Here is a 26,690-nt window from a genome sequence, read left to right as displayed (position 1 = left end):
GATGAGATTCTTGATGTAACGCATCACGATGACACCAACTTAGATTAAGAAACCCTTAGTCCTCTTCCTTCCTCCTTACCATCTTCAATTCCAACCTTCATCCCTCCAACTATCTTTGAACCAACTGGGTTAGGGACAAGCAACACAAGAAACTTAGAAGACCCAGTTGGAAGAACTGAGGAACCAACACCACTGCAAGCAAGTACCAATCTTGATGAGTTAAAGGCGTTCATTAGTGATCAACTCAGACCACTGGCTGCATCCATAGAAACACTTCAGCATCAGATATGGTTCTAAGGGACTACATGCGGCAGCAAACAAGAAGAATGCAAGACCAGTTCGTCTTTGCAACTTAATACATCAACCAGGTCCTGATAGGGATGTTTGCCTAGCCACCTCTGCCTGCCCACCTGATGAACCCTTTGTGCTTCATGAATGAAGGCCCTGCAGATGAACACAAGGATGACGCACCAGCACAGTAAAAATTTTGGGGGTGTTGGTTAATTCATTGTGCCCATTGACCATTTGTAATAGTTTGTTTTGTTTCTGTTATTCCATAGCTGGCCTATCAATGAAATGAATGAAATTGCTATCATTTCTCATCCTTTTGTTTGTCTTTAGCATACCTTTTTTTTTCTTTGGGTATTTTTCTTGTCTCGTGCTCTATTTTACCTCAATGATATTACTAATATGCGAAATTTATAAGTATAGAGTAGGCATTAAAAAAATCAACCAAGTTTGAACTTCTCTAATCAACCAAGTTTGAACTTCTCTAAAATGCCAAGTACATGCTTTCTTTCTAATGCATGCAAACCCTAAATCAAACCTCTTTTTGAAAAGCCTTTTCGAAATTTTGCTTCTCTTTTAGGAATGAGGATTTTGCTTATCTCCAAAATTTGGGGGTGAGAGAAGTCCGAGTTAAGACGCATTAATCAAATGAATTTAACAAACGAAAATATTAAAGAGAAGAAGAAACAAAATAGAAAGATGTAATATGCAAACTCCTCTACCAATACTTTATAAAAGAAAACCTCAAATTAGCCAGAGTTAGATTGGAACAGGCACTTAGCCATAGTTGGATGCTCGTATGACACCCGTGGGGGCAAGCCAAAATGAAGTTAAGTCTCCTAGACCAATGCATCCCAAAACTCCACTATCTAGCTTAAAGAAATTGTATCCTGAAATGCATACATACTTAGATATGAGTTTAGTTGTGAAGGGCTTTCACCCGTAGCAGGATGCTCGCATGACACTCGTGAGGGCAAGTCAAAATGAAAGTGGGATGCCTAGAACAACACATGGTTGGTCCAGAATTCATATTTTCTTACCTGCATCCTGTTTTAAAAAGAAAGCATCTAATGCATTGCTGGTTTAAGAAAAATGAAAAAGATTTTAGAAGCGAAAAGAGTTGTTGACAAAAGGCTTGTTGCACTAAAAATAAAACATTCTTCCTTTTAGAAAAGAATCAAACTTGCGTTACATTTTCAAGACACCAATCTCAAGCTTATAAGTGAATATGATGAGAGGTGAAACCTGCACATTCAAGACAATGAAGATAACAAGGAATTATTTTTGGAATGCTCGAGGACGAGCATTGTTCAAAATTTGTGGGTATGATAACTTATAGAAATACAAGTTATTGTCTCTCAAAAGTTGGAACAATTAGGATTTTTAATGATAAAATCTCATCATTCTTAGAGAAAACACATGGAATTACTCAAACACTACTAAACTTATACAAAAGAATGTTTATTACTGAAAGCTGCATCACTAACGCATAATATTGCAGGATTTTAACAAAGATTCTAAGTGTTGCAGGCAACGTTAACGCATGGACATGCGTCATAGGGATTTCAACATAACAAAGGTTCATTGACTTAGGTTGTTTATGTCAAATCATCACTTGCAAGCATGGGCATCTGCAGCTAGCGGCGTCTGAAAAGTGTCTTAAGTGTCAAGCGGCTGACTAGGGTATAGAATTTAATGTTGTCCCATCATCAAGCTGGTGAAGAGCAATGCTTATAAATAGAAGAAATCCCACAAGAAGAAGGATGATCAGCTCATTTGTATAATTCCAAAATTTAGAGACTTAGAGCTTTGCTGCTATGACAAGAAGAACACAAAAAGGAAAAGATCCACCTCCATCGTTGATCAAGGAGTGAAGAAAACTTAGCTTAAGAGAGAACTTTCTTCCATTTCTTCCACAAGTTAGTTGTACACGAATTTAAAGTGAGCCAAAGAGGACAAGAGATCGTACTCTGCGGCTTGACTCTTTTCTTTTCATCGCAATTCTATTCTCTTCATCTCATTCGATTAAGTTTTGATATTGTAAAGACAATCTGGTTCTTTATGAATTCACATATTTGATCAATTACACTTCTCTACTGTTTATCTCTTGCCATATGTTAGATGCATCTATAACTTCATGCAAAGTCCATTTCTAGACATTTAAGCCAACATAATCACTTGGTAAATGTTACTTTAGCTTGAATTATTCGAGAGAATAAGTAAGCAAGCATTAAGTTAAAAACGCTTGGTACATCTAAAGATAGAAGCACTAGTGTTTTATTGCATTCTGTTATTAATGCATGCATCCTAGAGATAGGAACTTGTGTGGCATTCGCATTGAGAAGTGCTGAACAGAAAGTAAGCAAAATCCTAATGCATCTACACAGAGTTATAAATGAGCAAAGTCATTTTCATCTGCACCACATACTCGTACGTGTACATTCCACTTAGATCGACGCATACCACTTGCACTGAACACCATTTTCACACGAACCCCTGTTTTTCCACTTGACCTTTTTGCATCTTTTTGCACGCATACAACGAACTTGGTGTAGATAACTCATTCAGTATTCACTTAGGATACTTCTACATTAGCTATAATGCAAGCTCTACGTTAGCTTTGATCTAAATTCCTGAGTTCGACCCTGGACTTACCAGGAACCTGAATTAGATTTATACTTGGATCCAATTCAGGAAAACTTAAACGCATAAAGAGGAGTGTCACGCGTCCCTTGATGCATTACTAACGCATCACCAATGCATCATTCACATTTGCACCCTATTTTTCCAATTTTCTCACACAATACACTCCTAAATTCGCATCACGAAGACAACAAACATTACTGTCCATGAAAACGCTAGCCAACATGGTCTATTTGTATTTTCATTTCAAATGCGACCCATCAACAATTATCGCAAGTCGGAAACTTGCAAAACCTCTAATACAAGGTCGTAATGTCATAAACATTTACTTGAAATGCGCATCATTTTTCAAATTCGATTTCAAACCTTGTATTTAAATTCTCCATTTTTAACGTTTCACCATAAGCATGTAATGATAGAGTTAGCATGCATTAAATGGAAGCAATTGAGGATCTAAGCACTCTAACTACATTAATTTTAGTTAATTAGCATGCATGTTCATAGTTTTAGTATATTAGGGTTTCAAGTGAATACATTTGATGATTCTCCTAAATTGATTGAATTCACCATGAAATTCTTCTTCAATCTCTGTAGTAGACCACTACAAGTGTCTTCTCTACTAATCTCAGGTCTTGGATTGAATGGTGGAACTCAAACTAAGAGTGATTTGATGTGATTTTGAGAGTTGAATTGAAGAGGAAAAATGCAATATTTTTTCTTCAAAATTTTCAGGTTGCATAAACTGATTTCAGCATGAATTTGTATCTATTTATGTAATTAAACATGCAACACTGAATTGAAGAGGAGTTTGACACATAAAACTCCACTAATTAGGTGGATTAGGTGGAGGAACTTGGAAAAATGGGAAATACCCACTTCCAATTTTAAAATTAGTTTTCATTTTAATTTAATTTTATTTTTTTTAAATAAATAAAATTAAAATAAAATAAACTTAATTTTTCAATTTTAATTTTTCAAACTCAATTTTATTTAAAATACTTAATTTTAAATAAATAAATAAATAATTTAATATCAAATATTAAATTAATAAAATACCTAATCCATGCATGAATCGCCATTCATGCATTTGATATTTAAATCAAACTTAAATATTTCCAACTAGCCAAATTCGTTTAATTCGTTAATTAAACGTTAATTATATTGAATATAATTATCCAAACCCTAATCCGAATTCGAACATTTCAAATTCTCTCAACATGTTATTCTAAGGTTTAATCCTTTTACGAGCTAGTAGAGGGATCTAATGGACCTACATATCATGAACTCCAACGATTTGAGATTAATTGGCTAAACTCTTTAAACTGAAACCACGTTCCTAAGAATAGGTATGATATTTGAGATTTGAGATTAATTGGCTATACTCTTTAAACTGAAACTCTTTAAACTGAAACCAACGATTAATTGGCTATTTTCATACCTTTTTTTAGACCACGTTCCAACAAACATCGACGAAACCACGTTCTAGAAAAGTTCGTTCCATTTGAAAAACCCTGTTCTGAAAACTCTGTTTCGTTCTGAAAAACTCATTCAATAAAACTCCGTTCAACAAAATCACAGTTTAATTGAAATTTAGATTTTAAAGAAGTCACCATTATATGTTCAGCGTATTAACGATTTGAGGTTTTAAACAAATAATTTTGTGAAGATTGTCAAATTATTCGTAGGTTGACAAACAATAACATCATGGTGGAAGAGCGAGAGCGAGATCAAGTGAAGTGAGAGCAAGACCAATATCGTGAGGGACAATTCTCGTAATCTGGTATGGTGATGACGTCAACGCTGGTTTATTTGACATTTTTTTTTTAAAAAAAGGATTATTTGACATTATGAGCCCAAATTTTAGGTCATCTACCCAAATTTCTTATTTCTTAGGTTGTTGCTGACAAAATAAACCTCTCTCTGGAAAATTTCACGAAATGACCCGAAACCCAAAAACTTTTCTACCAATGACCTCTTCCTAAAAACTTCTACCACTGACATTTTCTCCATGCGAAATTTCAAAATTACCCCCAGTTTTTTAAAAGCCTTCAGACTGCACGGTGAACACGTCTCTACGAATACTTTAAGCGTGCATTTAGATATTACTAAGTGATCGGATAGATATTACTAAGCGATCGGAGAGAATACTAAGCAATTGTTTAGCTATCAGCTATAGTTTTTATTAAGTGATCGTTTAGAAAATACTAAGCAATCGTTTAGCTATCCACTGTAGGTTTTATTAAACGATCGTTTAGAGAATACTAAGCGATCGTTTAGCTAACTGTTCCCCGATCGTTTAGATATCCATTATGTGATCGTTTGGCTTTTGTTACGCGATCGTCTAGTTTTTGTTATATGATCATTTAGGTTCTGTTATGTGATCGTGTAGAGAATACTAAGCAATCGTTTAGCTATCCACTATAGTTTTTATTAAACGATTGTTTAGAGAATACTAAGCGGTCATTTAGCTAACTGTTACGCGATCGTTTAGATATCTATTACGCGATCGTGTACTAATTTATAAAGAAATCGTTTGGCTAATACTAAGTGATCGCTTAGGTTTTGTTATGCGATCGTTTAAATAATACTAAGCGATTGTTTAAGTTTTGTTAAGCGATCGTTTAGCTAACTGTTACGCGATCGTTTAGTTTTCATTTAAATAAATTTATGCTAAATTTGTAGAATACTATTGGTGTTGTACATTTAACTAAGCAAATAAATAACTAAGCGATAGTTTAGATAAATTTGTGCTAAAATTACATATCATACAGTACAATTGGTGTTGTACAAAATATAATTGGTACTAAAATTACATATTGTATAGTGTAAATATGTACAGAATAATTGGTGTTGTACAGAAAAATCAAAGCGAAAGTGAAAATTACATATTGTTTAGTCTAGATGGGCCAGTGCCAGGTGTTATCAACGTTTGTCTACACGTTTTCTTGTTATGTCTTGTCTAACCACATCGTGTACACCTGTGTATTTGTCGTGACTCCTCTCCAATTGAAGGGAATATCCTTGCAACCGCCTTTGCAGTTGAGATGTGACGATCTAATATAATCACTAGATTGGGAACGTCTCCTATTGAAGCCTTCAAATGAGTCATGAACCAAGTCCATGATGCATCGTTCTCACCATCTACAATACTGAAGGCGATAGGATATATGTTGTTATTTCCATCAATACACTTGCTATTAACAACATACCTTTATATTTCTCATGCAAATGGGTCCCATCAACAACGATTACTGGGCGGATGCAGTTTAGAAAACCCCTGATACACGGACCAAGTGCCATGAAGACGTACTTAAAATATTGTCCGTTTTCTACTTCAACCTCAAATATGGTACCTGAATTTGCAAGCTTAAGTATCTCGCCGTAGCCCTAACAACAGTATATGATCTTTCTGGCGACCCTCGTGCATACACCAATTCGTACTCTCTAGCGCGATAAGCCCGTCCGTAGGTAATGTTCACTCCATATTCTCGTCGGACGTCCTCAATTATATCTCTTGGGCGGTAGGTTCGGCCAACTTGTTCGTATTTGGACTTTATTAAGTGTCCAATAACCCAACTTTTTGCTTGTCGATGATTACCAGTTCTCATTTCAAGAGAACATGTATGTTTGTTGGGATATTTGATCACTTTGAAGGAATCATTTTCTTTCATTTTTTTGGCACGGACCCTCCACTTGCATTCCTCCACCGAACACTGGACAGTTAGCAAACTCTTTGTTGACTTTTTTACGTGGTAGTCAAAGTTCTTTCTTATTGCAAGCATCAATAATTTAACTGAGAAGTCATATTTCAAAAAGAAAATTTGACCGACCTTTATATCCTGGTCATTCAGACAGTCATGAGGTATTGTGACGAGGTTATCATACGATGGGTCCTCTAATGGTTTTGGTATATCAACAAATGGTTCGGTTAGAACGGTGGAATGCATTAGAACCGAAGGCATCACAACCGGTGGAACGGGAGCAGGTGGGGTTGAAACATGGATGTTAGGTGTTGAAGAAGTTTGTCCATATCCATGTTTAGTATTGAATTGTGAAGTACATCTAGGTTCACTGTTCGACCAAACCAAGCTTCACTTCGGTCATCCCCCAAGTTACATGGCTCAATATGATCATCAATTGAAGACATGGTATGAATTTGATTGGTTTGATCGGTTGGATTGCAATGTTGGTGTACTCCATGACTGTTAGCAGGTGTAACTAATACAAATAATAGCATATGGGATGCCTCACTGCCTTCTAAAAAGAAGCTAAGATCTTCATCGTCGACTATGTCAATTGCAATGTTGGTGTACTCCATGACCAACAGATTGTAGCAACATTTGATGTGTATATCAAACATATCCGGATCGATATTCAGTCGTTGGTGCATCATGCTCACTAATTCACTGACTGTTATATCATTTCTGACTTTTAGACCTTTCATATGACCACCAACATAATTTCTTCCGGACTCATCCCAATCCCCACCAAATCGTACAAAGATGCGAAGAGCGCCATTGATCTACAATTGGATAAACAAATCATTGATAAGTGAACGATCGTGTATAAATTACTATGCGATTGTGTATAAATTATTAAGCGATCGTGTAGAAATTACTAAGCGATCGTATATAAATTACTAAGCGATCTTGTTTAAATTACTAAGCGATCGTGTATAAATCACTACACGATCGTTTATAATTTACTAAACGATCGCATAGTAAATTACTAAACGATTGTTTATAATTACTTAACGATCATTTATAATTTACTAAACGATTGCATAGTAAATTACTAAACGATCGTTCCTAATTTACTAAATGATCGTGTATAATTATTACTCATTGCATATATTACTAAACAATCGTTTATAATTTACTAAACGATCGTGTATAAATTACTACACGGTCATTTATAATTTACTAAACGACACTTATTATGAAAGCGATCTGAGAGAAGAAATCATACATTGAATGAAGGGTTGAAGAAATCATTGAAGGAAGAAGAAATGTGGACAGAATCCAACGATGAAAGCTACGAGAGAAATCTACTAGAGAATCCGAAGATGTTGCCTGAAACTTTGAGAGAAAGCTACGAGATGAGAGAGGCGTTCAACGACAGAAAATGAATAATGAGAGAGACTGAGAGAAAGCTACAAGATGAGAGAGACGTTCAACGACAGAAAGTGAATAATGAGATAGATGTTTCATTCTCTTTAGAATATTAATTGGGAATAAATGTTTTGGTGGAATGTTGATGGTGTATTGAATGCCATTGAATAAAGGGCAAGGAGATCGTAGAAGGAATAAGAAATGTGGCGGTCTAAAGACTTTTTAAAAATTATGAGTAATTTTGATATTTCACATCGGAAAAAAGTTTTCAGAAAGAGATCATTCGTAAAAAAAAAAAAAATTGGGTTTTGGGTCATTTTTGGAAATTTTCCCTTCTCTCCCCGCTTCACTTAAGACCGTTTCTCCGTCTCCCCGAACCGTTTCTGCAGAATCCGCATCATCTTCTTCTTCAACCTACTCCGGCAGCTTCCTCCGGCTCCGACAACGCCTGAAACAAACTACTCCCGATCCTCTCTTCACCAACAACTATGCCCTAAAATTCCATCCACTATCCACCATGTTTGTAAGTTTTTGGATCTGAATCGGACCCTAAATCGAAACTGGCTTCTCTCTCTGTATTCTGAGAGAGAAAGAGAGAGAGAACAATGTCTGCTATGATCTTCCATGTTTTCTCATCGTCGGCGCTGCTCTCGCTTGGCCTTTACCACATCGTCTCCGTTACCCTTAATTTCCTTAAATCCCCACAGTCCTACTCCGCCAGGCCCTACCATCCTTTCCCGCCGTCCTCCTCGCATCAGCTTCCTCTTCTTCATCACCAGCACCACCATCACTACGGTCTCCGGTACCTGCAACTCTATCTCTCAATCCCATGTCTCGTTATTGCCTTTGCCCATCAAGCCATTGTCGCCGCCGATCCTGACCCTCTTCTTAAAGGCAGCACCCCTGTCCACCATTTCATTTCCCTTCAATCCGCCGCCGTCATCTTCCTCTTCCTCATCTTAACTATCGCCCTTCTCCTCTCCGACTCCACCTCCCTTCTCCCTCTCCCTTCCGATCTCTTCTTTGCTCTAGCCTCCGCTCTTTTCTTCTTGCAATTCTCCGTTTCTTCCTCAGCTGCTTCTGTTCAGACCTCCGATCTTGAAGCCAAATGCGATTCCGTCTCTGGTAAAATCTCCGCCCTGGCCTCCTTCCTCTGCCTGGCCCTTGCTTGCTTGCCCAGGCTCTTCGTGGCTGATGTGGGTTTGGGGGCGACTTTCTTCCTCCAGGGTCTTTGGGTATTGCAGACGGGGCTCTCTCTCTATGTCGAAGCGTTCATTCCTGAAGGATGTCACAGGTTGCTGGATGTGGTGAGTGGCGTGGAGGGATCAACCAAGTGCGATTTGGAGGAATCCCGGCTCAGGGCTGTTGCCATTTTGGATCTGGCTTTTCTGATCCATGTTATGTTTGTCCTGCTCATTGTAATTGTCATTTATGCTGTCATTGCCAAGACTGTTGGCGTGCGGAGAATTGGGTCTTATGAAGCTTTACCAGCTGCTGCTATTGGTGGGGAAAGCAATCATATACAGATGAAAGCATTGACGGGCACTCAGGCTTAATCTCTCTTTATTTGGTTGGCTTATATCCCTTCATCTTTTTTCTTCAACTCTTGTTTTTGTTGTAGTTGTGCTGGCTATTGCGATCAAAGATTTTGTGCATTTTTGCTATCTGCTTCTCAGTATCAACAGATTTTTCTTTGTATAATCTGATCCCCCCTCCCTTCTGAACCTTTTACAAGTTATTCAGGTACTTCTACTTTGTTTAGAGTTTAGAGTAGCTATCTTGACTTGATTGGTTACAGTGCTTTAATTCCTCCTTGAAGTAATATACCAAACATGATGTGGGCCTTCATACTTGATTATGCTGTCTGAACTGTATGCCTTCTACCGGGGTATCATTGTATTATTATGAATCTGATGCCTTTTAGGATCCCTTCACTTGAATGTGATACTGGAAAAATGAAAGATGATTTCTCTCTTGTTGGGTTTTGGCTTATGTTCTCTAGTTGAATTACTTTGGCTACCGGAACTTTAATATGATTGGTTTCCCAAATTCGGAAGTATGAAATGCTGAGGGAAGATGTTTATTATTTCTAGGAGCTTGATTCTCATGTATTTACCTTGGAAGTCTTAAGGATCACTTGATGAATTTGTACCCTTATTGCTCCTCCTGAAACCCAAATTAGATCAAGTTTGTTAGGGTGGGGGGAGGCATTGCTTTTGTTCAAGCAATCATTTGTTCCTCACAAATCATGTTGACCCAAATCTTCTCTGGGTGGGTTTTGGTTTTGTGTTGGAAAAACTATCAGGTGGGATTATCTTATCTTACCAAAGAAAAGTTCATTTTCAAAATGAAATCAGACATTTCCTATCCAAAAAGAAAAGAGAATGAAACCCAGCACTTATTTTCCTGGTACTTGAAATGGTTGATGCTAGTAAGGAGATGTTATTGTTAAGAATAATGTTTTGTTTATGGATTGATGTCTTCTATGTGTGGTGAAAAGTTCAATATTGGAATATAGATAGGAGGAAATGGATCCAGGTTCCTCCCTCCCTCTGTTATTTTCAAAAGAATTGCTACAGCTTGAAAAACTGGCAGTCAACCAGACCACTTGTGGATGTGGCCATGTGGGTGGAATGGAGGATGTAAGAAAAATGTACCCTGCTTCCAAACTTGAGATAGAGATCATAGGTTCAAATTTTTCATCCAATCCACTCCACCTGTTTGGTTGTTAGTTAGGGCAGGGAGAGTCTCCTTTTGAAGCGAAGATGTTTATTTATATTCAGCTTTATGGGGGATGGTTTCAAGTAGTTGCCCTACTCCTCAATAGTCTCTTTCTAAAATGCGATGCAATGATTACTTTCTTTCTAAATTAATTTACCCTAGTTTAGTAATTATTTCATTTTTTTTAAATTTTTGAAAATTAAACTTATTTTCTTTCTATTTTTTATCGTGATTTGCATCTTTGTTGAACACTATGGATGAATTCTTAGTTAAATTCTAAAAACAAAAACTATTTTTTTTAGTATCGAAAATTTGGCTCGACTTTTTTAAACTATTGGTAAAAAGTAGATAACAAAAGAAGAAATTTAGAGGTGGATGTAATCTCTATAGGCTTAATTTTTAAAGATAAAAAATCAAAAAGCAAATAGTTATCAATTGAGGTTTTAAAGTTTGGTTTTTTTAGAATTCAAGGACACAATAGTACAACCTATTGAACAAATCTTGTTTTGTTTTGTATTTTTAAATAAGGTTTTTGGTACCATCACAACTTTCTAGGACACTTTTCTATCATAATTGAAGCTTGAAGACTTCAAACTTATTAATATCGAGAGCAAAACAAAATTCCATCTTTTTATAGCATGTTATAGCTGCAATTTTTTTTTTTTTTTTTTTTTTTTGTTGCTTTCGCAGGTGATATCCTCGCCTAGAATTTTATGAGACTTTCAACTCAATCTTTAATGGAGCTGTCAATATTTGAAACTCCTCTTCATTCCTTTTTAAGTTTTTATGCCTCTCTTCTTCGAGAAGTGGGGTCTTCCATTTCTTTAGGTTCTGAAAACCTTCAAGGCACTCCAAAGTAATGATCAATCACAGGCACGCTTGTGTGGAGTCATTGAAGCTGTGGGAGATCGTCGTGGATTCTCATTCAAAAGCCGTTGAAGAGAATTTACCGTTGTCTTTTTTACTTTTTGTGGTGCCCTAAATAGACAATTAACTATGTCGGCCCTTGAATCTCGTTTGCCTTAGATTGCTATGTTAGTGTCCTACCTCTGGCCCACTTCCCTCTAGTCTGGTTTCTTGATATGGAGATCTTTGCACCAGTGTGATGTTGAGCCTATTGCACTCAGATGCCTAAGTTAGTACAAGGAGGAAATAATTCAGTTAAGCACTTAAAAGAAGTAAAGTTGGGTCTTTCCTTTTGAGATTACTTGCTCTTCTCCTTGGGATGGTTGAATGAAGCTATTTATAAGTCTATCCTCTGACACATGTCCACGATTGCATGTGACAGTAGGAGGTGTTAGGGACGCTTCTTACACTCGAAGTTGTAGGGTGCCAATCTGGCATTGGCTTATTTAATCTCTCTATTGGTATATATTTACTGGCTCAACTGATCGGTCCAAACCCTGAGACACTAACATTTTTCTTGATGTGCTTTTTGATATCTTTAGGGCTTGGACCTCATAGACAAGACTTTGCCTTGAAAAGAAAGAGAAGTGAGATTTCACATGGTATTGAGGAATCTGGAAGCAAAATAAGGCATATGAAATTGAAAATGGGAAACAGTAATTATTCAACTAAACCTCTAATCCAAACGCAGGTCTCAATGTTTGTTGGCAAAAAGGAAATGGTTCACAAAAAAACGTTACCTTTTCTCCATTTTCCTACTTCTAGTTTGTTAAATGAGAGTCACAGTGTTTGTATTTGTTGTGTTTGTTGGGAGAAACATTTATCAAACAAAAAATACAAACGTTCAATTATGATATTCATTCTGGTTGAGATTCTATTGAAAAAACCCAAATAATTAGTAGTTCAAATGTGTCAAGTTAAAGTTAATTGTTTTAGTCTCGATCTTGACACTAGATGAGCCATTAAAACAATTAATAAAAAAAATAGTGTTATTTGTGAAATGTGGAAAACTTTAAGTGCTATTTCTAATAGTTAGCTTAAACAAGGATACTAAAACAATACAAGACATTATGCAACATTCATGAGAGTTCTTTCAAAGCAATTGGATTATTTTCTTATGATCTTTTTTCGTTTTGTCGTAAGAATGATGGAGATCAATTCATTTAAAATATTTACATGTTAACTTAAAAGTTAAGGCCTTAAGTTTGAAACTATTAGGTTGTTAGAGTTTAAAACTAATTACTAGACTAAAATGGAATTCGTGAATTGAACTAATATGAAATAACATCAAAAGTTTGTGAAGGTCACACATGAGGGAAAGGAGGTGTACTCTCAAGATTGAAGATATTGATGTCAACAAAAAATGTCCAAGTCTAATTTTTTTTACGAAAATGTCAATAGAAATATCTACAAAATGTTCAAAATATTTCTAGAAAAAGCATATATATGTGTGTGTGCGTGCGGGTGTGCGTGTGTGTGTCTCCATTTTACTTTTTTGTCATTCTTCTCTCTCTCTTTATATATATATATTCACTCTTCTTTATATGTATTATTGCCAATCATCTATTATCACCCATTAGATATTACAATTCAAATTTTAAATTAATATTTATTTGATAAAAAAATCGTAAATTATTAAAGAAAAATAACTAATAAAAATAATATCAATTGTATTAAATTGAAAAGAAATTAAATTGAAAAAAACAAATATGCCACATAAGTTCACATTAACTATAAATTAATAAATAATCTTAAGGATATTCTAGGACCATTATGTAAATTTAACACATTTTCGTGTAGAAATCTTTATAAAATAAACACAATTATTTAAAGATTTTCAGATATCTATAAAAGTATTCATACAAAACAAACATGGTTACGTAGGATGCCCAATATTTGTAATTTCAGACATCTATAATTTTTTTAATTGATTTCAGTTTTAAAACAACTAAGTGCAAAAAAAAAAAGAATGAAATAGAAAGAGAAAAATACATTTTTTGCTCCATAGATTTTGAGTCTAGTTTTTATTTTGATCTCCAAGTTTCAAAATGTTACACAAATGGGTTTAAAAAACTAAAAAATATTTTTATACACAAGTTTGTTTGGTTTGATATACTAAAAGTGTTTCTATTAATCTCAAGTTATTATAAAAGAAGACTATTAAAGAACTGGTCATCAGAGGTGATTGTCAAAGTTAGCCGTTGAAAGGAGTCATCAAAGCTTCGTCACTGAAATTGGGGGGTCGAAGTTGGTCTTCACTAGAATTGGTCGCTAGAGTGATTATTTGAGTTAGCCATCAAAGTTTGTCACACAAATGGTCGCTAGAGGTGACCGTCGAACTTGGCAGTTGTTGAAATTGGACTTCGGATGTGGTCTTGGCTAGAGTTGGATGCTTGAAGTGATTATCGAAGTTGGTCAATAGAAGGAATCATCGGAGCTAGACACTAGAGGTGGTATTCGCTAGAGTTAGCCTTTAGAGTGATCACTAGAGTTCGTCGTATAACTGGTTATCAGAGTTGGTTATCGAAACTAGTCGTATGAAATAACGATGATTGGGCTATTATAGTCCACTCAATCCACTCTAATTGAAAGCCTAAGCTTCTCGTTATAATTTATACTAACGTTAACCACATTTTGTTTCTTACTCTTTTTTTTTTTTTTTTTATCTTTTATGATTTTTTTTTAGATGTGGTTTTACCTTGGGTCGATATTAAACTCATAATACCATGGTCCCTCGTTATTAATGTAGTCCGGAGCTTACCCGATCCATCTTGACCGACAGGTGGTGACAGTTAAGTACGCCGGGCGCGGCCATGGCTTTGTTCACAATCCTCACACACAGAATCAGTCAGTATTCTCTCCCCTTCATCTCTAATTGACCGCACAACTTCCCTTCTTCTCCTTTTTTTCACTTTTCTTCATCACGCCTTCTTTCTCTCCGCCCTCTCACGACGGCGACGGAGTACGGCAGTTTCCTCTTCTCTCTAAACTCCGAATTCCCTTGGGAGGGAAGCTACTCACACCCAATTCCTCCCTCCCATTCTTCCTACATTCTCCATTATATTTCTTCTCAATGCCACACTTCCTCTCTTCGATTGGAACTTGATCTCAACTGCGCTCCATCTCCACTCACGGATCTTCTCACAGGTAAACCCTCGCCACCCACCTCTCAATTCTTGCTTTTCTTTAATCTTTCTTCATTTTTATTTTTGATCAGTTTTACTTTTTCTTTCCTTCTATTTGACTCTTTGGATTTAGATCCATAGTTTTGGCTTCAGATCTTGATCAGTAACTTGATTGACCCTTCTCATCCCTAGTTTCCTTGATGCCTCTATCATCTTTACTTCTTTGTTGCCTGTTTCTTTTCTCCTCCTTTTGTTAACATTTTCAGTTTTACTCCATTTACATTGCTGGATGTCGCCCAAATTACTCTCTCTAGGTCCGTTTTTGTTTCTGAATTTGTTCAAGACTGTAAGCTGTAACAGTTGTCTGTGCGTTTATGTTAAAAGACCTTCCTGCCCGGGTCGCAGGGGAGTATTATGTTCCGAAATTATTCTGTTCCATTTTGAAATCGAGATTCTGCTTTTTGCTCAATTGGTCGAAATTTAGATATCTGCTCGAAATTTTAGGTTCTTTCAATCCATTAACACGTACTCGTGATTCTCCTTTTGAGCTTGTTCTATGCTTAGCCTCATGAGCAATTGACACTGCCTCACTTTTTTGTCGTTTGGTCATTTACTTCTCTGCTGCTTTTCAACGACAGGCTGGGATATTCAGCTGTATGCTGATTCGCTTATACCTCTTTAATTTATGGGGGAGTGGGTTATTGGAGCTGTCATCAACCTCTTTGGCAGCATTGCCATCAACTTTGGGACGAACCTTCTTAAATTAGGCCATAACGAGGTTGGCAGAGATCTCTTTTCTTACTCTTGCTCTACTCTGGGCTAAGTACTCTTCACCCATTGTTATTGCTGTTTTCTCTGTAGAAAACATTTCTTATCCACATTTTTCTTGAGGATGCAATACAGTCATGCTATTCGTGGCTGGTGTCAATGTGTCATGCATCATAAAATATAAGTGGCATATTTCATTTCAAAAGAAAATAAAAAGTATATCACTTTTTCAAAGTTGTAAACCTGTTTCCCTAATTTGTTTGGTAAGTAATAGCCCATCAAACTTCCGAGTTTCTTAACTAGTTGGACTCAGTTATACTTCGTTTGTCCATCACTTTTTATCAGAAGTGTGTTCGGGATATCTGGGTTTCAAGTATTCTATTTGGCATCATTATTATATGTACTGTGGTTTGTAAAGAATTTACTCTTGCAGAGAGAGAAGCATTCTATGCTAGAAAACAATGGTTCTAGTGGAAAGACTCCATTGAAGCCCATTATCTACTTCCAGACTTGGAGAGTTGGTAAGTCATTTTCTGGTGTACATGTTATACTTTTTCTGGAAGAAGACTACATTTGGTACCTAAGGCCTTCGTTATAACTTAACTTATACGTTTTTATGTACAGGTATTACATTTTTCATTCTTGGAAATTGCCTCAATTTTATTTCCTTTGGATATGCTGCCCAGGTTGGTAGAAATACTTTATCCCATTTCACAATTTGAGTATATTCATATCATTGGTAAGTCACTTTCTGTTCCACTTTTTCTAATTTTACTTGTCTTCTCCCTTCTCCTTCTCCTTCTCCCCCACTCCTACCCTGCAGTCTCTTCTTGCAGCACTTGGATCCGTTCAGTTTGTGTCCAATATTGCTTTTGCATACTTTGTACTCCACAAGATGGTTACTGTTAAGTATGTAAATATCTGTAATCGCACGTCTTTGTAACCATGAAGGCTCACGTAACATGTCATCATCGTTATTGTTTCTAATGGTGAAGGACTGTATTGCTTTTTTGCAGGGTAATGGTTGCCACTGCTTTTATTGTTCTTGGAAACGTTTTTCTAGTTGCTTTTGGCAACCATCAGTCCCCTGGTAGATGCCATGCTTTTGATTTATTTATCTTTCAACTTTCAAGTTTTAGTGGCTTGTTCTTCTACGTGAAATGCCAAGAATGTCTATTTGAGTTTTCATTGAAGAAGCTTCTATGATAAGGGGGAAGGGTAAATGATCATTTAATAAATATCGTGTGTTTAGGGGGATTGAAAGGGATCATAATGAGTGTGGTGCCTTGCTAGATTTCATGTTTTCTTCTGAATTTCGATTTTGAAGACCTTTTGTAACTATCCTAAAGATTCTATTTTGTATAGTTGGAGTCCCGTCGTGTAGTAGGGCTCTTTTTTGTGGGCTCTTTTTTGTATGCCCGTGTATTCTTTCATTTTTATCTCAATGAAAGTTGTTTTTACAAGAAAGAAACTAATAAATTAAAAAAACCTCATAACACCATCGATTATGTTTTTTTTACTGATAGGCCATTTTTGGAATTTGGCCTATATTGTCATTGTTCTGTGGTTTAGACCCTGATTCTAGGGGTTGATATTTAAGTGCCATGAAATTTTGTTGTATGGTGGCTTAACATAGAGAACTGGATGCATTTAAGCCTAGAATTGTTAACCAATATGTAGTAGGTTACTAACCAGAGATGCATTTTTTGTGACCACTACTAAGATGATAAAAATGAATGGGGAGAAGGGTTAAGAGCCGGGTGGTAGTGCTGAAAACTTTTATCCAATGCATTTATTTCATCTAATCTGCTTGTAAGTAATGAATGTTCATATTTGGTTTTCTCTTTTCAGTGTACACTCCAGAGCAGCTGGTGGAGAAATATGGAAATATAACTTTCCTTCTATACTGCGTAATTTTGATCTTGGTTGTTGCTTTACATCACTCAATCTATAGGTTAGAATTAAAATGGATTCTTTCCTTCGTACTTTATATGAGGCTTTGTGATGATAATAGTATCCCCCATGGAACAAACATGCAGAAGGGGAGAACTGTTACTTTCTGTTTCTGGACAAGATCTCAGACCATATTGGCATATGCTACTACCATTTTCCTATGCTATAGTTTCAGGTGCAATAGGCTCTTGCTCGGTCTTGTTTGCCAAATCTCTGTAAGTTCGCCGACTATTTTGTCCTTTTTCTCAGTAGGTACTGAACCCACTTATAAGTCTTTTTTGCTTTCTCTTTCTGATACCAAGTTATCTGTTTTAGCTCAATACTGCTCAGATTGGCCATGTCTAGTGATTATCAGCTGCATAGCTGGTTTACATACTCTTTACTGCTTTTATTTCTCAGTACTGCTGGATTTTGGGTAAGGTCATTATACGACTCTACTTTTCCTTCTTTATTGTTTTCATATTATTATTTTGATGTAAACATCATTTCTTTAACTGTTATGGATTTTTTTTAATCTAATTCCACAGATGGCCAGGTTAAACGAAGGACTTTCCCTGTTTGATGCAATCCTTATTGTTCCCATGTTTCAGATAGCTTGGACTTTCTTCTCCATATGTACAGGTTTTATATACTTTAAAGAATTTCAGGTTCTCTCTCTCTCTATCTCTCTCTTTCCTAAAGAATGTACTTTCTTTGGGTGTTTTTTTTGGGGGGGTGGGGTTGGAATTCTGGAGCCTAAACACATGAAGAGAACCGCATGAATGACACTGGTTGACCTAGTGAAGCTACTAAATATCATGCCTATTCTTAGGAAAATGGTGTACATAGCATTGGATCAAAGCTATATCAATTGGCTTCTACCATAAATGGGAACTAGCAGTTTTTTATACAAGATGCCTATAGCATTTTGTGGGCTGAGATAACTGTTCTTTGTTTTTCACCTTCTTAACCCTAAAGAATGAGATTCAGATTTCTTGTATGACTAAACAAGTAACTAAGTTATGTTTAATTTTTCCCCTTTGCTTGACACAATTATTATGGCATCCAACATGTATTGTAAATTAGTCCTCCCATTTCACTGTTTGTATAAAGCGGTAAAAAAAGTGTGAATTGTTTAATCATACGCTTTTTTAACCTTTGATTTCAAGGTCATGCTTCCTGTTGCACTTTAATACTCTCCATGCCTTAATTATGAATTCAATTTAGGTAGCAAACTTAGCTTCGTATTATCTTCCAAACAGGTGCTTGATGCTTTGAGGACAACAATGTTCATACTAGGAATGATGTCTGTTTTCATAGGCATTTCTTTGCTAGCACCTGATGAGCCGAGAGGTATTTTAATTTAGGTTCAAAGTATTTTTGGGGATTATGTTACAAGTCTGAGAGCTTGATTGGAACATGAATTTCAGACTGTGACTTCAAAGATAATTCATCTTTGGTTTCTGGGACGTCGACAAGCTTCACATCAGAAGAAGAGAGGTACATCAATTATTTTGCATGCATATATGACATTAGTTTTTTCAAGAAATCTTACGGATTTTGAGTTCAGAACCCCTTCTGTCTATAATGAAGATATCTGGTATTGTACCATTTTCTTTTCTGGGGGCAATGTTAGTTCTAAATTTGAATTTCTCAGCAGTGAGCAACCAAGGGTATTAAAAAGGTTTCCTTGTAGGGTTTAGTTTATGGAACACATAAAGTATCGGACAATGAAAATTCTCTGATGGATGAAGTGCTTAGATTTTCTGCCATTTGATCTGCAACTCCTTACTCATTTCTGGTGCATATGTTTCATTTGCAGACTAATTGTGTCATCCAAAGAATTAGAAACTAAGGACGCTAGATCATTTTCACAAGGATTCTTGTTAAAGATTACAGATGTAGTAGCCAAGGCGAAGGTATTGGAGTCAACATTGTTGATTTGAGAAGCTTCGTTGGTTGATGGTTCAAACAGTAACTATATGCCGTGTTATTCTTTGTGCAGGCTGCTTTAGCACTTTCTCTGGGTTTTGGAGAAGATTCACTCAATGCATCTGCAATACTTGTGATGCCTATGGTGTCATCAAGGATGACTGGCTTTAGAGGAACTGGGTTTGAGCGCTCAAAGTTTTTCTCCATGAGGAAGCCTGATTGGAGTAAGATCTCATTGGATGAGGATACGAAGGTGCTCGACACAAACATAGGTTTCTCCCAAAACCTTTGAATAGGAGTAGTAGTAAGAAAAATTGGCTTGGAGTATTAAACCAACGCCTTTTCTCTATAGATATAGTAGTTAGAATTCAATATACCAGTTACTGAGCATGTTCTTACATAGAATTATAACAGACAATATTGTATATTATGGAGAACAATTTTTTCTTATAAAGCAAGATATTATTTCTCATCCCCCTCCCCCTCCAGAGACGGTTTTAGACTCTCCTACCAAACTACTGGCTTGTTTTAGAAGAGAAGTCAAAGTGCCGTATTGATAGATGCCTTTCCCAACTTCCTAGGACCATGCCTTCTTTTCGAGTTCAAGATAAAATAAATTTTAACCTTTGATACTTGGAATAAGCAAAATCTATAATGATAACATCTAAAAGTTTTTAGCAATAATGTGATAGAGGTGGCATATAACATGTACAACAGAACAAACTTTAGTTGGTTGTATATTTTCTTTAGGATAACAACCAGTTTAGAGAGCCCATCTTGAACTCAATTCTTTTTTTATAATGAGGAAATAGGAATTCTTGAAATTCTTGGACATTCCACCGACCAGTAATTGAAAAGATCAAATCCGCGTTTCTTGAGTGGAAGTCTTCTTGATTAAAATTATTTACGTGTTACAGAATCATGATATGTGGCCCATACCTCCCAACCCACATACACAAACACCATCCCCCAATAATGCTGTATAAAATATATACAGACAGTGAGATCACAGCTAATTGAAACAGTGACCTTTTAACATATCAAGAATAAGGGGTTCTTTGGTGGATCGGATGGACTTATTGCAAGTCTTGCTATTAGATAGGTGAACCAAGGGGGGCCTCTTTGTCTGCTGGTTTAGGGTGTCTAATAGGATATGCTAAATGCATGTCTTATAGACGTTGTGGGTGAGATTTTTAAAATTAAGAATAATCCACGTGTACCCTATTAACACAATTCAACTAAGCCACTCCAAAGCTTAAGTAATTAGGTTAATTAGATATGTGTTAAATCATTAATGAACCTTAAGCTTAAAAACTTAAGCTTATACATTATGGTAAATTTAATTATATCATCTTAACAATTTCTCTCACTTGTGGGTTTTAGAATTTGTAGTAGGATCCAACAAGTGGAAATTAATATTAGTTAGAGAGGAAATGACATTACATGAGTTCAAACACACGAACTCCTACTCTGATACCATGTTATGGTAAATTTAATCATATCAATATTTCAACGACTAGAAGTTCTTGATGACTATGACCCAATTAAGTGGGACCATTGGCTATGAGGTGTGAGATATAACAAATAACCCAACCAAGTGAAACTGGAAATTCATTTTTCTTTTGTAGCTTTCATTAGAAATGTGCCATTGTATTCTTATTCTATATCCTCTGACAATGTCATTGCAGTCACTAGTAGTGCACACAACCTGTTCACATTTTAACTAGTCATAATTGAGTTGCAACAGGTAACTTCCATCAAGGTGTGACAAATAACAATTGTCTAGTGTGATTCTGATAGTTTCCTCTCTATACTAAAAGATATCTGTAGATGAAAGATAGAAAACAGATATTGAAACTTTGCCTAATTTAAACCTCCTTGATTTTGCAATCTACCCGACAAATTGCACAAACAACTTCATTTTTTTTCTTATAATGTATAAAAACAAATTGATACATTTTAATGAGAGGGAGTTGGTGGAACGAGAGGTGGAGGAATTGTTGAATTGAAGCTCCATTAAAACAGGAGAGAACTATGTATAAACCACTCCATTAATGCTATCACTTTCAAGAATATCTTCTGAAACCAAACTTGGAAAGAACTCATCTGTGAAAAATCAACCTCAACTCAGTTCAACGTTCAGGTGTACACATAAAAAAACCTTTTTCATACACATTTATTATGTTGTCATAACTGATGAAAGAATAACATGTTGAATTTCTGTAAACCGCACATCAGGAAGAGGAATGAATTAGCTTTAAATTAGTTATATTGCAGTAACTGCAGGCGTCTTTGCATCTTCAGCTGTTCATAAAACCTTTTGATGAACTCCTCAGCCTGATTATCCACTTGTCCACTTTCACAGCTAATTTCATTGTCCTCTTCGGAGGAATAGTTGGATATCCTTACATTAAATGGGGAAACGAGTGGGCTTGCCCCCTCCATTGCAGGACTTAAAGCATAGCTACAAGCATTATACTGCAAGTGATTTAATGTGTTCTCAGGAGTCATAAGTAGATAACAGCCTGCCTTGGCTTCTGGGTATGAATCTTCTTCCTCTTCTTTTTCTTCTTCTTCTTGTTGCCGCCTTGTTTCGATTTCCACTGGAAGGTTGATACAGGGGAAGTAAGTATGGTACTTGGTGCCGCGCTTTGACGTGTGGGAAAAAACAGGATTAATGGGAGTGTTGCTGCAAGAGAACTCATAATCCTGTATGCCGAAACTGCCACGTGTCATATCTCGGCCGTTGGAGTGGTGGTGGTGGTGATGGAACATGAAGTAATTGGTAACAGATTTTCTGAACAACTTCCCTCTCTTCACCATTAAATTCATGTCCATAATGAACCTTCTCTTTGAGATCAAACCTTTTCTTGCCATTAGAATAAGTGTCACCTTCAAAACATTCCAAAGCCTCTTGGCTCTTACAGAGGACTGGAGACCCATGATAGATTTTTCTTTTCTTTTGTATTTTTCAGCCTAAAAATGGGATTGGGTTTCTTTGTTCCTGCGAGGTTGACCTCGCAGAAGCAAAGAAAACCCGAAAAGAGGAGGAAACAGGAGAGGAGGGAGATGGGAAACACCAAACCTTGTGTTGGATTTTTATAGGAAAATAGAAGAGGTTGTGGATGTGGCTTCTTCATTAGGACAGAGGAAGCAACGCTCCTCTATTTGAAAATTTGAGATCCAACCACCGCTCCTAATCCAACTCCATGCTCTTTTCCTTCTACATTAGTTTAATAATATGTATTTTGAATTAGAAAAGAAATTAGACTTTACAAAGAAAAATAAAGGTTGAGGGGCCTTTTCAATGGAAAAGAGTAAGCAATTGTTTGGAAATTGCTGTTGTGTGAAAAAGAAAAAAAGATACCTTTTTCCAACGGTACATTACCATTTGTGTTCCATTATTAGGCCAGCCAACCTATTATTTGGACATGGTCCAACTCCATCATTGTATTTACAAAGTTTCTTCTCAGGTCCTTGAACGTTTAAAACAAATCTAAGTCATCCAATTCGTGTCATTGTTCGGGAGAGAATTTTTAATACTTGTTTGCTAGCTAGGCTGCTCAGCCCGAGTCCCAACCACGACAAAAGGAAGAAATTTGAAAAAGAAATGAAATTAGTTTATCATGTGATATCGTGTGATTTCTCTGGGTATTGGCTTGTAAAAAATAGTTGCAGTCTAGCTAGTGGTCAAATATTAAGTGATACATACTTCTTTCATTTAACATCTGACAACAGATAGAGGTAGTAAAGAAAATTTTTCAAACTTCCAATTGATCGAGATCACTTCGAAGATGTTATGACCATGACTACAGATCAATCACAAAAACTAACATGCTAGATCTAGTAATCGTGAGATTGTGGTAATAAAAGATGTTTTTGAGATGTAATGCTTTTAAGATGCTTTCATTTAACCTCTCACATCATGGATCGGTCTAGTGGTTAATAGGGATCATGGAAATAATAAAATATTTAGAGAGAATAGGTTCAAGTTATGATTCGCCACTTGATCGTGTAATATTTTACGTGTTTGAATTAAAATAAAAAAAATGAAACTTTTGAAGTAATTTGGCATCTTAACCGTAGCAAACTTCATGACTCTTTCCGTGGGTCTCTTGTTTTTTTACTTTGTAAGTTGAGCTTAAAGAATGTGTTTGCGTACTACCAAAAAACACACAAAGTTTGCTTAGATTTTTATGCAATATGCAAAGTAAACAATTAGGACTAAAATTATTATTAACTTCACATAGGATCATAAACTTTAAAAAGTCAACGGATATTTGACATGTTCAATATCTTTTAAAATTAATAAATCTATTAAACATAAAGTTAAATTGTGTGTCTAATAGGATATTAAACTTCTAATTTTATGATCAATCTAAACATAACTCAGTGAATGAGACATTAATTATTAAACTCAAAGGTTTGATTTAAGCCCCCACCCATGCAAAAAAAACTTTCAACTTTGGGTAGATTATTCACATTTCTTAAAAACACATTGGAATTCTAAACCAATTTTTAAAAACAAAATCAAAATTTAAAAAACTTAGTCGTCTTAATCTCCAACCTATTTCTTCCTATTTTGGTCTCAAGATATTCTGAGTTGACATGCATAAAAGATCCTTGCACTAGTCTGGTGTAATGTTAAGCTAATTGCACTCCGATGCTTAATTTAATACAAATAGTAACTAATTCAACTAAGCATACAAAGAAATAAACTCTGGTCTCTCATTTAGGGATTGCTTACTTTCCCTAGGTTGAGTGAGGCTATTTATAAGTCGGTCCTATAACACACAACTAAGGTTACATGTGGCAACAATGGTGCATTTCTGGGCTCAAGGTTGCAAGGTGTCAATTTAGACCTGACTTAGTTATTTCTTGATTGATACATTTCTGTTTGGGACAATTGGATAAATGACCAAAATAGAAATAACGTTTTCGAAATATGACCAAACATTTTTTTTTTTTGTGAAAATGGTCGAATGACTAATTATGATACTAATTAAATTTTAATAATGGACAAAAAAAAACCCTACAACCTAATCCCTATAATTATGCTAGAGTTTGCAAAAATATGATAATCTAATAAACATAACCACAAAAAATCTAACCTTAATCCTAAAAAAATAACATCTAAAATAATATCACACAATCAAAACTAACCTAGAGATACATAATCTAAAATAAACATAATGTTAGAACTCTGATCTTTAAAAGACTTTATTATTGTAATGAGTTGGTACAATCTCCTGGAATAGCAACAAAACGATGAACGAATTCTTTATTAAACGATATGAGTCAAACAAAGACTAGACGATGGCTTATCAAACTCTAAACGATCGTTTACAGAACTTTATATGGTCGCTTACAGTCTCTACACGATCGCTGAGTAATACTAGTCGATCGCTTACAAAACACCCCACGATCGCTTACTAGATACTACACGATCGCTTACCAAATACTATATGACCGCCTACCAAATGCTACACGATCGTTGGGCTCTACTAGCCGATCGCTTAGTAAAAGAGGTAGACGATGAATGACACACTATGACGAATTCTACACAATAGAGACTACTGAATTCCCCCGAGAGAGAGGTCTATTTCCTCACTCCAGATATTAAGACTTCCCTCTTTCTCTTCCGGTTTCTTTCTTCTTTTAAACTTCAACTTCTCCCAACAAAACTGAAAGTAGTTTGGTTGTGGTCCTCCAACCTCCTTAACCGACTTCCTTTATCTCCTTTATTCCCTAGCTCCAACGGCAGAAAACTATCACACACTCTCCAATCACCCAGCCTTATTTCCACATTTTCGCAGCATACTCCTTTACCTCGCACTATGGTTCATGATCCCCAAACTACTCTGTAATTGGTCGTGTCTGTGATGTTCAACTGCAGACGATTCGCTAGACTCTCTGATATGAAGTTACGTGTAACTCCATAATCTATCAATATCATCACCGATTCTCCTTTGATTACCCCTTTAATCTTCATTGTTCGAGGGTTCGTCAATCCCACAACCAAGCTCATAGAAAGTTCAGCAATAGGAAAAATTTTCTCTCTCAACGTCAATGTATTCAATTCTAACATCTCTTCCTTTACTTTGTCGTCTTCATATAATTCTCATTCCTCACCAGACGCCTGCACTACCAATAATCTCAGTTCTCTCAACTCCCGCCCTTTGCACCGATGTCCAACAGTATACTTTTCATCACACTGGAGACAAAGCCCTTTTTCCCTTTTCGACTGAAATTCAGCATCTGTTAATCTTCTTGCTGGAATTTCTCTCTGGTTATCGTTGTTCGACGTCTCTCGCAACGTGACTGTCCTTATCGAAAATGACTCTTCGGTCTTCCCTCCCTCCTTCGGCTCACTTTCGCCTACTATCTTACTTATATTTTCTATATTAAATTTTGAAAAGTTCAAATTTTGGATCTTACCTCTGTATGTTCGTGCTCGTCCCGGTTTGGCCCGCACATTTTCTCTATCTTCAACACGCTGTGCCAACGACATCATTTGTGCTAACCTGGTGGGATCTCAGCACTCAACTTCAGCTTTTATCCACGATGCCAAACCGTTCATGAATTTCTCCTCTAAAACTTCATTCGGCAGATGAGACAACGACACTACTAACTTATCGAACAGATTTCGATATGCCTCCACAGTCGTCTCTTGTTTAATAGCCAAGAATCTTCCACAGATCGTTCCCTCTCTTAAAGATCGGAATCGAACTAACATCCTTTTCTTCAAGTCTTCCCAATCTTTGAACAACTCTATGCCTTCCTTCGATCGGTACCAGTCTAATGCGGTGTCGTCGAAACTCACAACCGCCACCGTCATCTTCTCAGATTCAGTCAAGTTATGAACTTGAAAATAGCGGTATGCTCTGAATAACCGCGCATTTGGATCACTTCCGTTAAACACCGACATTTCTAATTTCTTGAATTTACTTCGATCACAAATCACGTCTTCACCGATTGCTTTCACCAAACTATTTGTTCCACACACATTATGGGTGTTCCATCCTTCTACCTCTTCCGTCACCTTTGCCTTTCCCTAGGTCATTTTCGTAACATAAGAAATGAGCATTTGCTGATATTTCTCTGTCTGCAATCCCAATCTCTCAATGCTCTTTGCTAACGACACCAAATTCTCCTCTATGATTTACAATTTCTGCATTTCGACTCTGAATCCAGAGATCTCTTGGTCTAATAACTCCAGTTTCTCTTCGAAACGTTTCTGAATCATGCTTGCCCAGGTGGTTGC

At 36.3% G+C, this 26,690-nt stretch overlaps 3 protein-coding genes across 5 annotated transcripts; 2 read left to right on the top strand and 1 right to left on the bottom strand.

Annotated features, from left to right (window-relative positions):
* The first annotated feature begins 8,342 nt into the window (after window positions 1-8,342).
* Window positions 8,343-9,894, top strand: LOC120069096. Its single transcript, XM_039020781.1, has one exon. It carries the CDS (start codon window positions 8,648-8,650, stop codon window positions 9,596-9,598), a length of 951 nt encoding a protein of 316 aa, XP_038876709.1. The 5' UTR covers window positions 8,343-8,647; the 3' UTR covers window positions 9,599-9,894.
* A 4,536-nt stretch (window positions 9,895-14,430) lies between these two features.
* On the top strand, window positions 14,431-19,898 carry LOC120069783 (probable magnesium transporter NIPA8). Of its 3 annotated transcripts, XM_039021599.1 has the most exons (14): window positions 14,432-14,816; window positions 15,433-15,572; window positions 15,996-16,083; window positions 16,187-16,248; window positions 16,386-16,471; window positions 16,579-16,652; window positions 17,414-17,516; window positions 17,602-17,730; window positions 17,831-17,930; window positions 18,043-18,162; window positions 18,757-18,847; window positions 18,925-18,994; window positions 19,317-19,413; window positions 19,500-19,718. In XM_039021599.1, exons 2-14 carry the CDS (start codon window positions 15,480-15,482, stop codon window positions 19,716-19,718), a joined length of 1,332 nt encoding a protein of 443 aa, XP_038877527.1. In that variant the 5' UTR covers window positions 14,432-14,816; window positions 15,433-15,479. The 3 variants fall into 3 exon arrangements, with proteins under 3 accessions (XP_038877538.1, XP_038877527.1, XP_038877534.1); XM_039021610.1 differs by lacking the exon at window positions 15,433-15,572 and having other exon boundaries at window positions 14,431-14,816; window positions 19,500-19,898; XM_039021606.1 differs by lacking the exon at window positions 14,432-14,816 and having other exon boundaries at window positions 15,480-15,572; window positions 19,500-19,898.
* Window positions 19,899-21,688: 1,790 nt separating this feature from the next.
* Window positions 21,689-22,369, bottom strand: LOC120077324. The gene has a single exon (XM_039031206.1). It carries the CDS (start codon window positions 22,367-22,369, stop codon window positions 21,689-21,691), a length of 681 nt encoding a protein of 226 aa, XP_038887134.1.
* Window positions 22,370-26,690: the final 4,321 nt, after the last annotated feature.

Source organism: Benincasa hispida, chromosome 1 (genome assembly GCF_009727055.1).
Source record: "Benincasa hispida cultivar B227 chromosome 1, ASM972705v1, whole genome shotgun sequence".
Lineage (NCBI taxonomy): Eukaryota > Viridiplantae > Streptophyta > Magnoliopsida > Cucurbitales > Cucurbitaceae > Benincasa > Benincasa hispida.
This window is presented reverse-complemented; position numbering and strand designations above follow the sequence as displayed.

What these genes read in the sequence shown, in the direction of transcription:
- LOC120069783 (XM_039021606.1), top strand. Translation starts at nt 15,480, where the DNA reads ATGGGGGAGTGGGTTATTGGAGCTGTCATCAACCTCTTTGGCAGCATT. An exon ending in CTTCCAGACTTGGAGAGTTG is followed by an intron (nt 16,084 to 16,186) that starts GTAAGTCATTTT and finishes TTTTATGTACAG; the next exon opens with GTATTACATTTTTCATTCTT. An exon ending in TTCACATCAGAAGAAGAGAG is followed by an intron (nt 18,995 to 19,316) that starts GTACATCAATTA and finishes TTTCATTTGCAG; the next exon opens with ACTAATTGTGTCATCCAAAG.
- LOC120069096 (XM_039020781.1), top strand. Translation starts at nt 8,648, where the DNA reads ATGTCTGCTATGATCTTCCATGTTTTCTCATCGTCGGCGCTGCTCTCG.
- LOC120077324 (XM_039031206.1), bottom strand. Translation starts at nt 22,369, where the DNA reads ATGGGTCTCCAGTCCTCTGTAAGAGCCAAGAGGCTTTGGAATGTTTTG.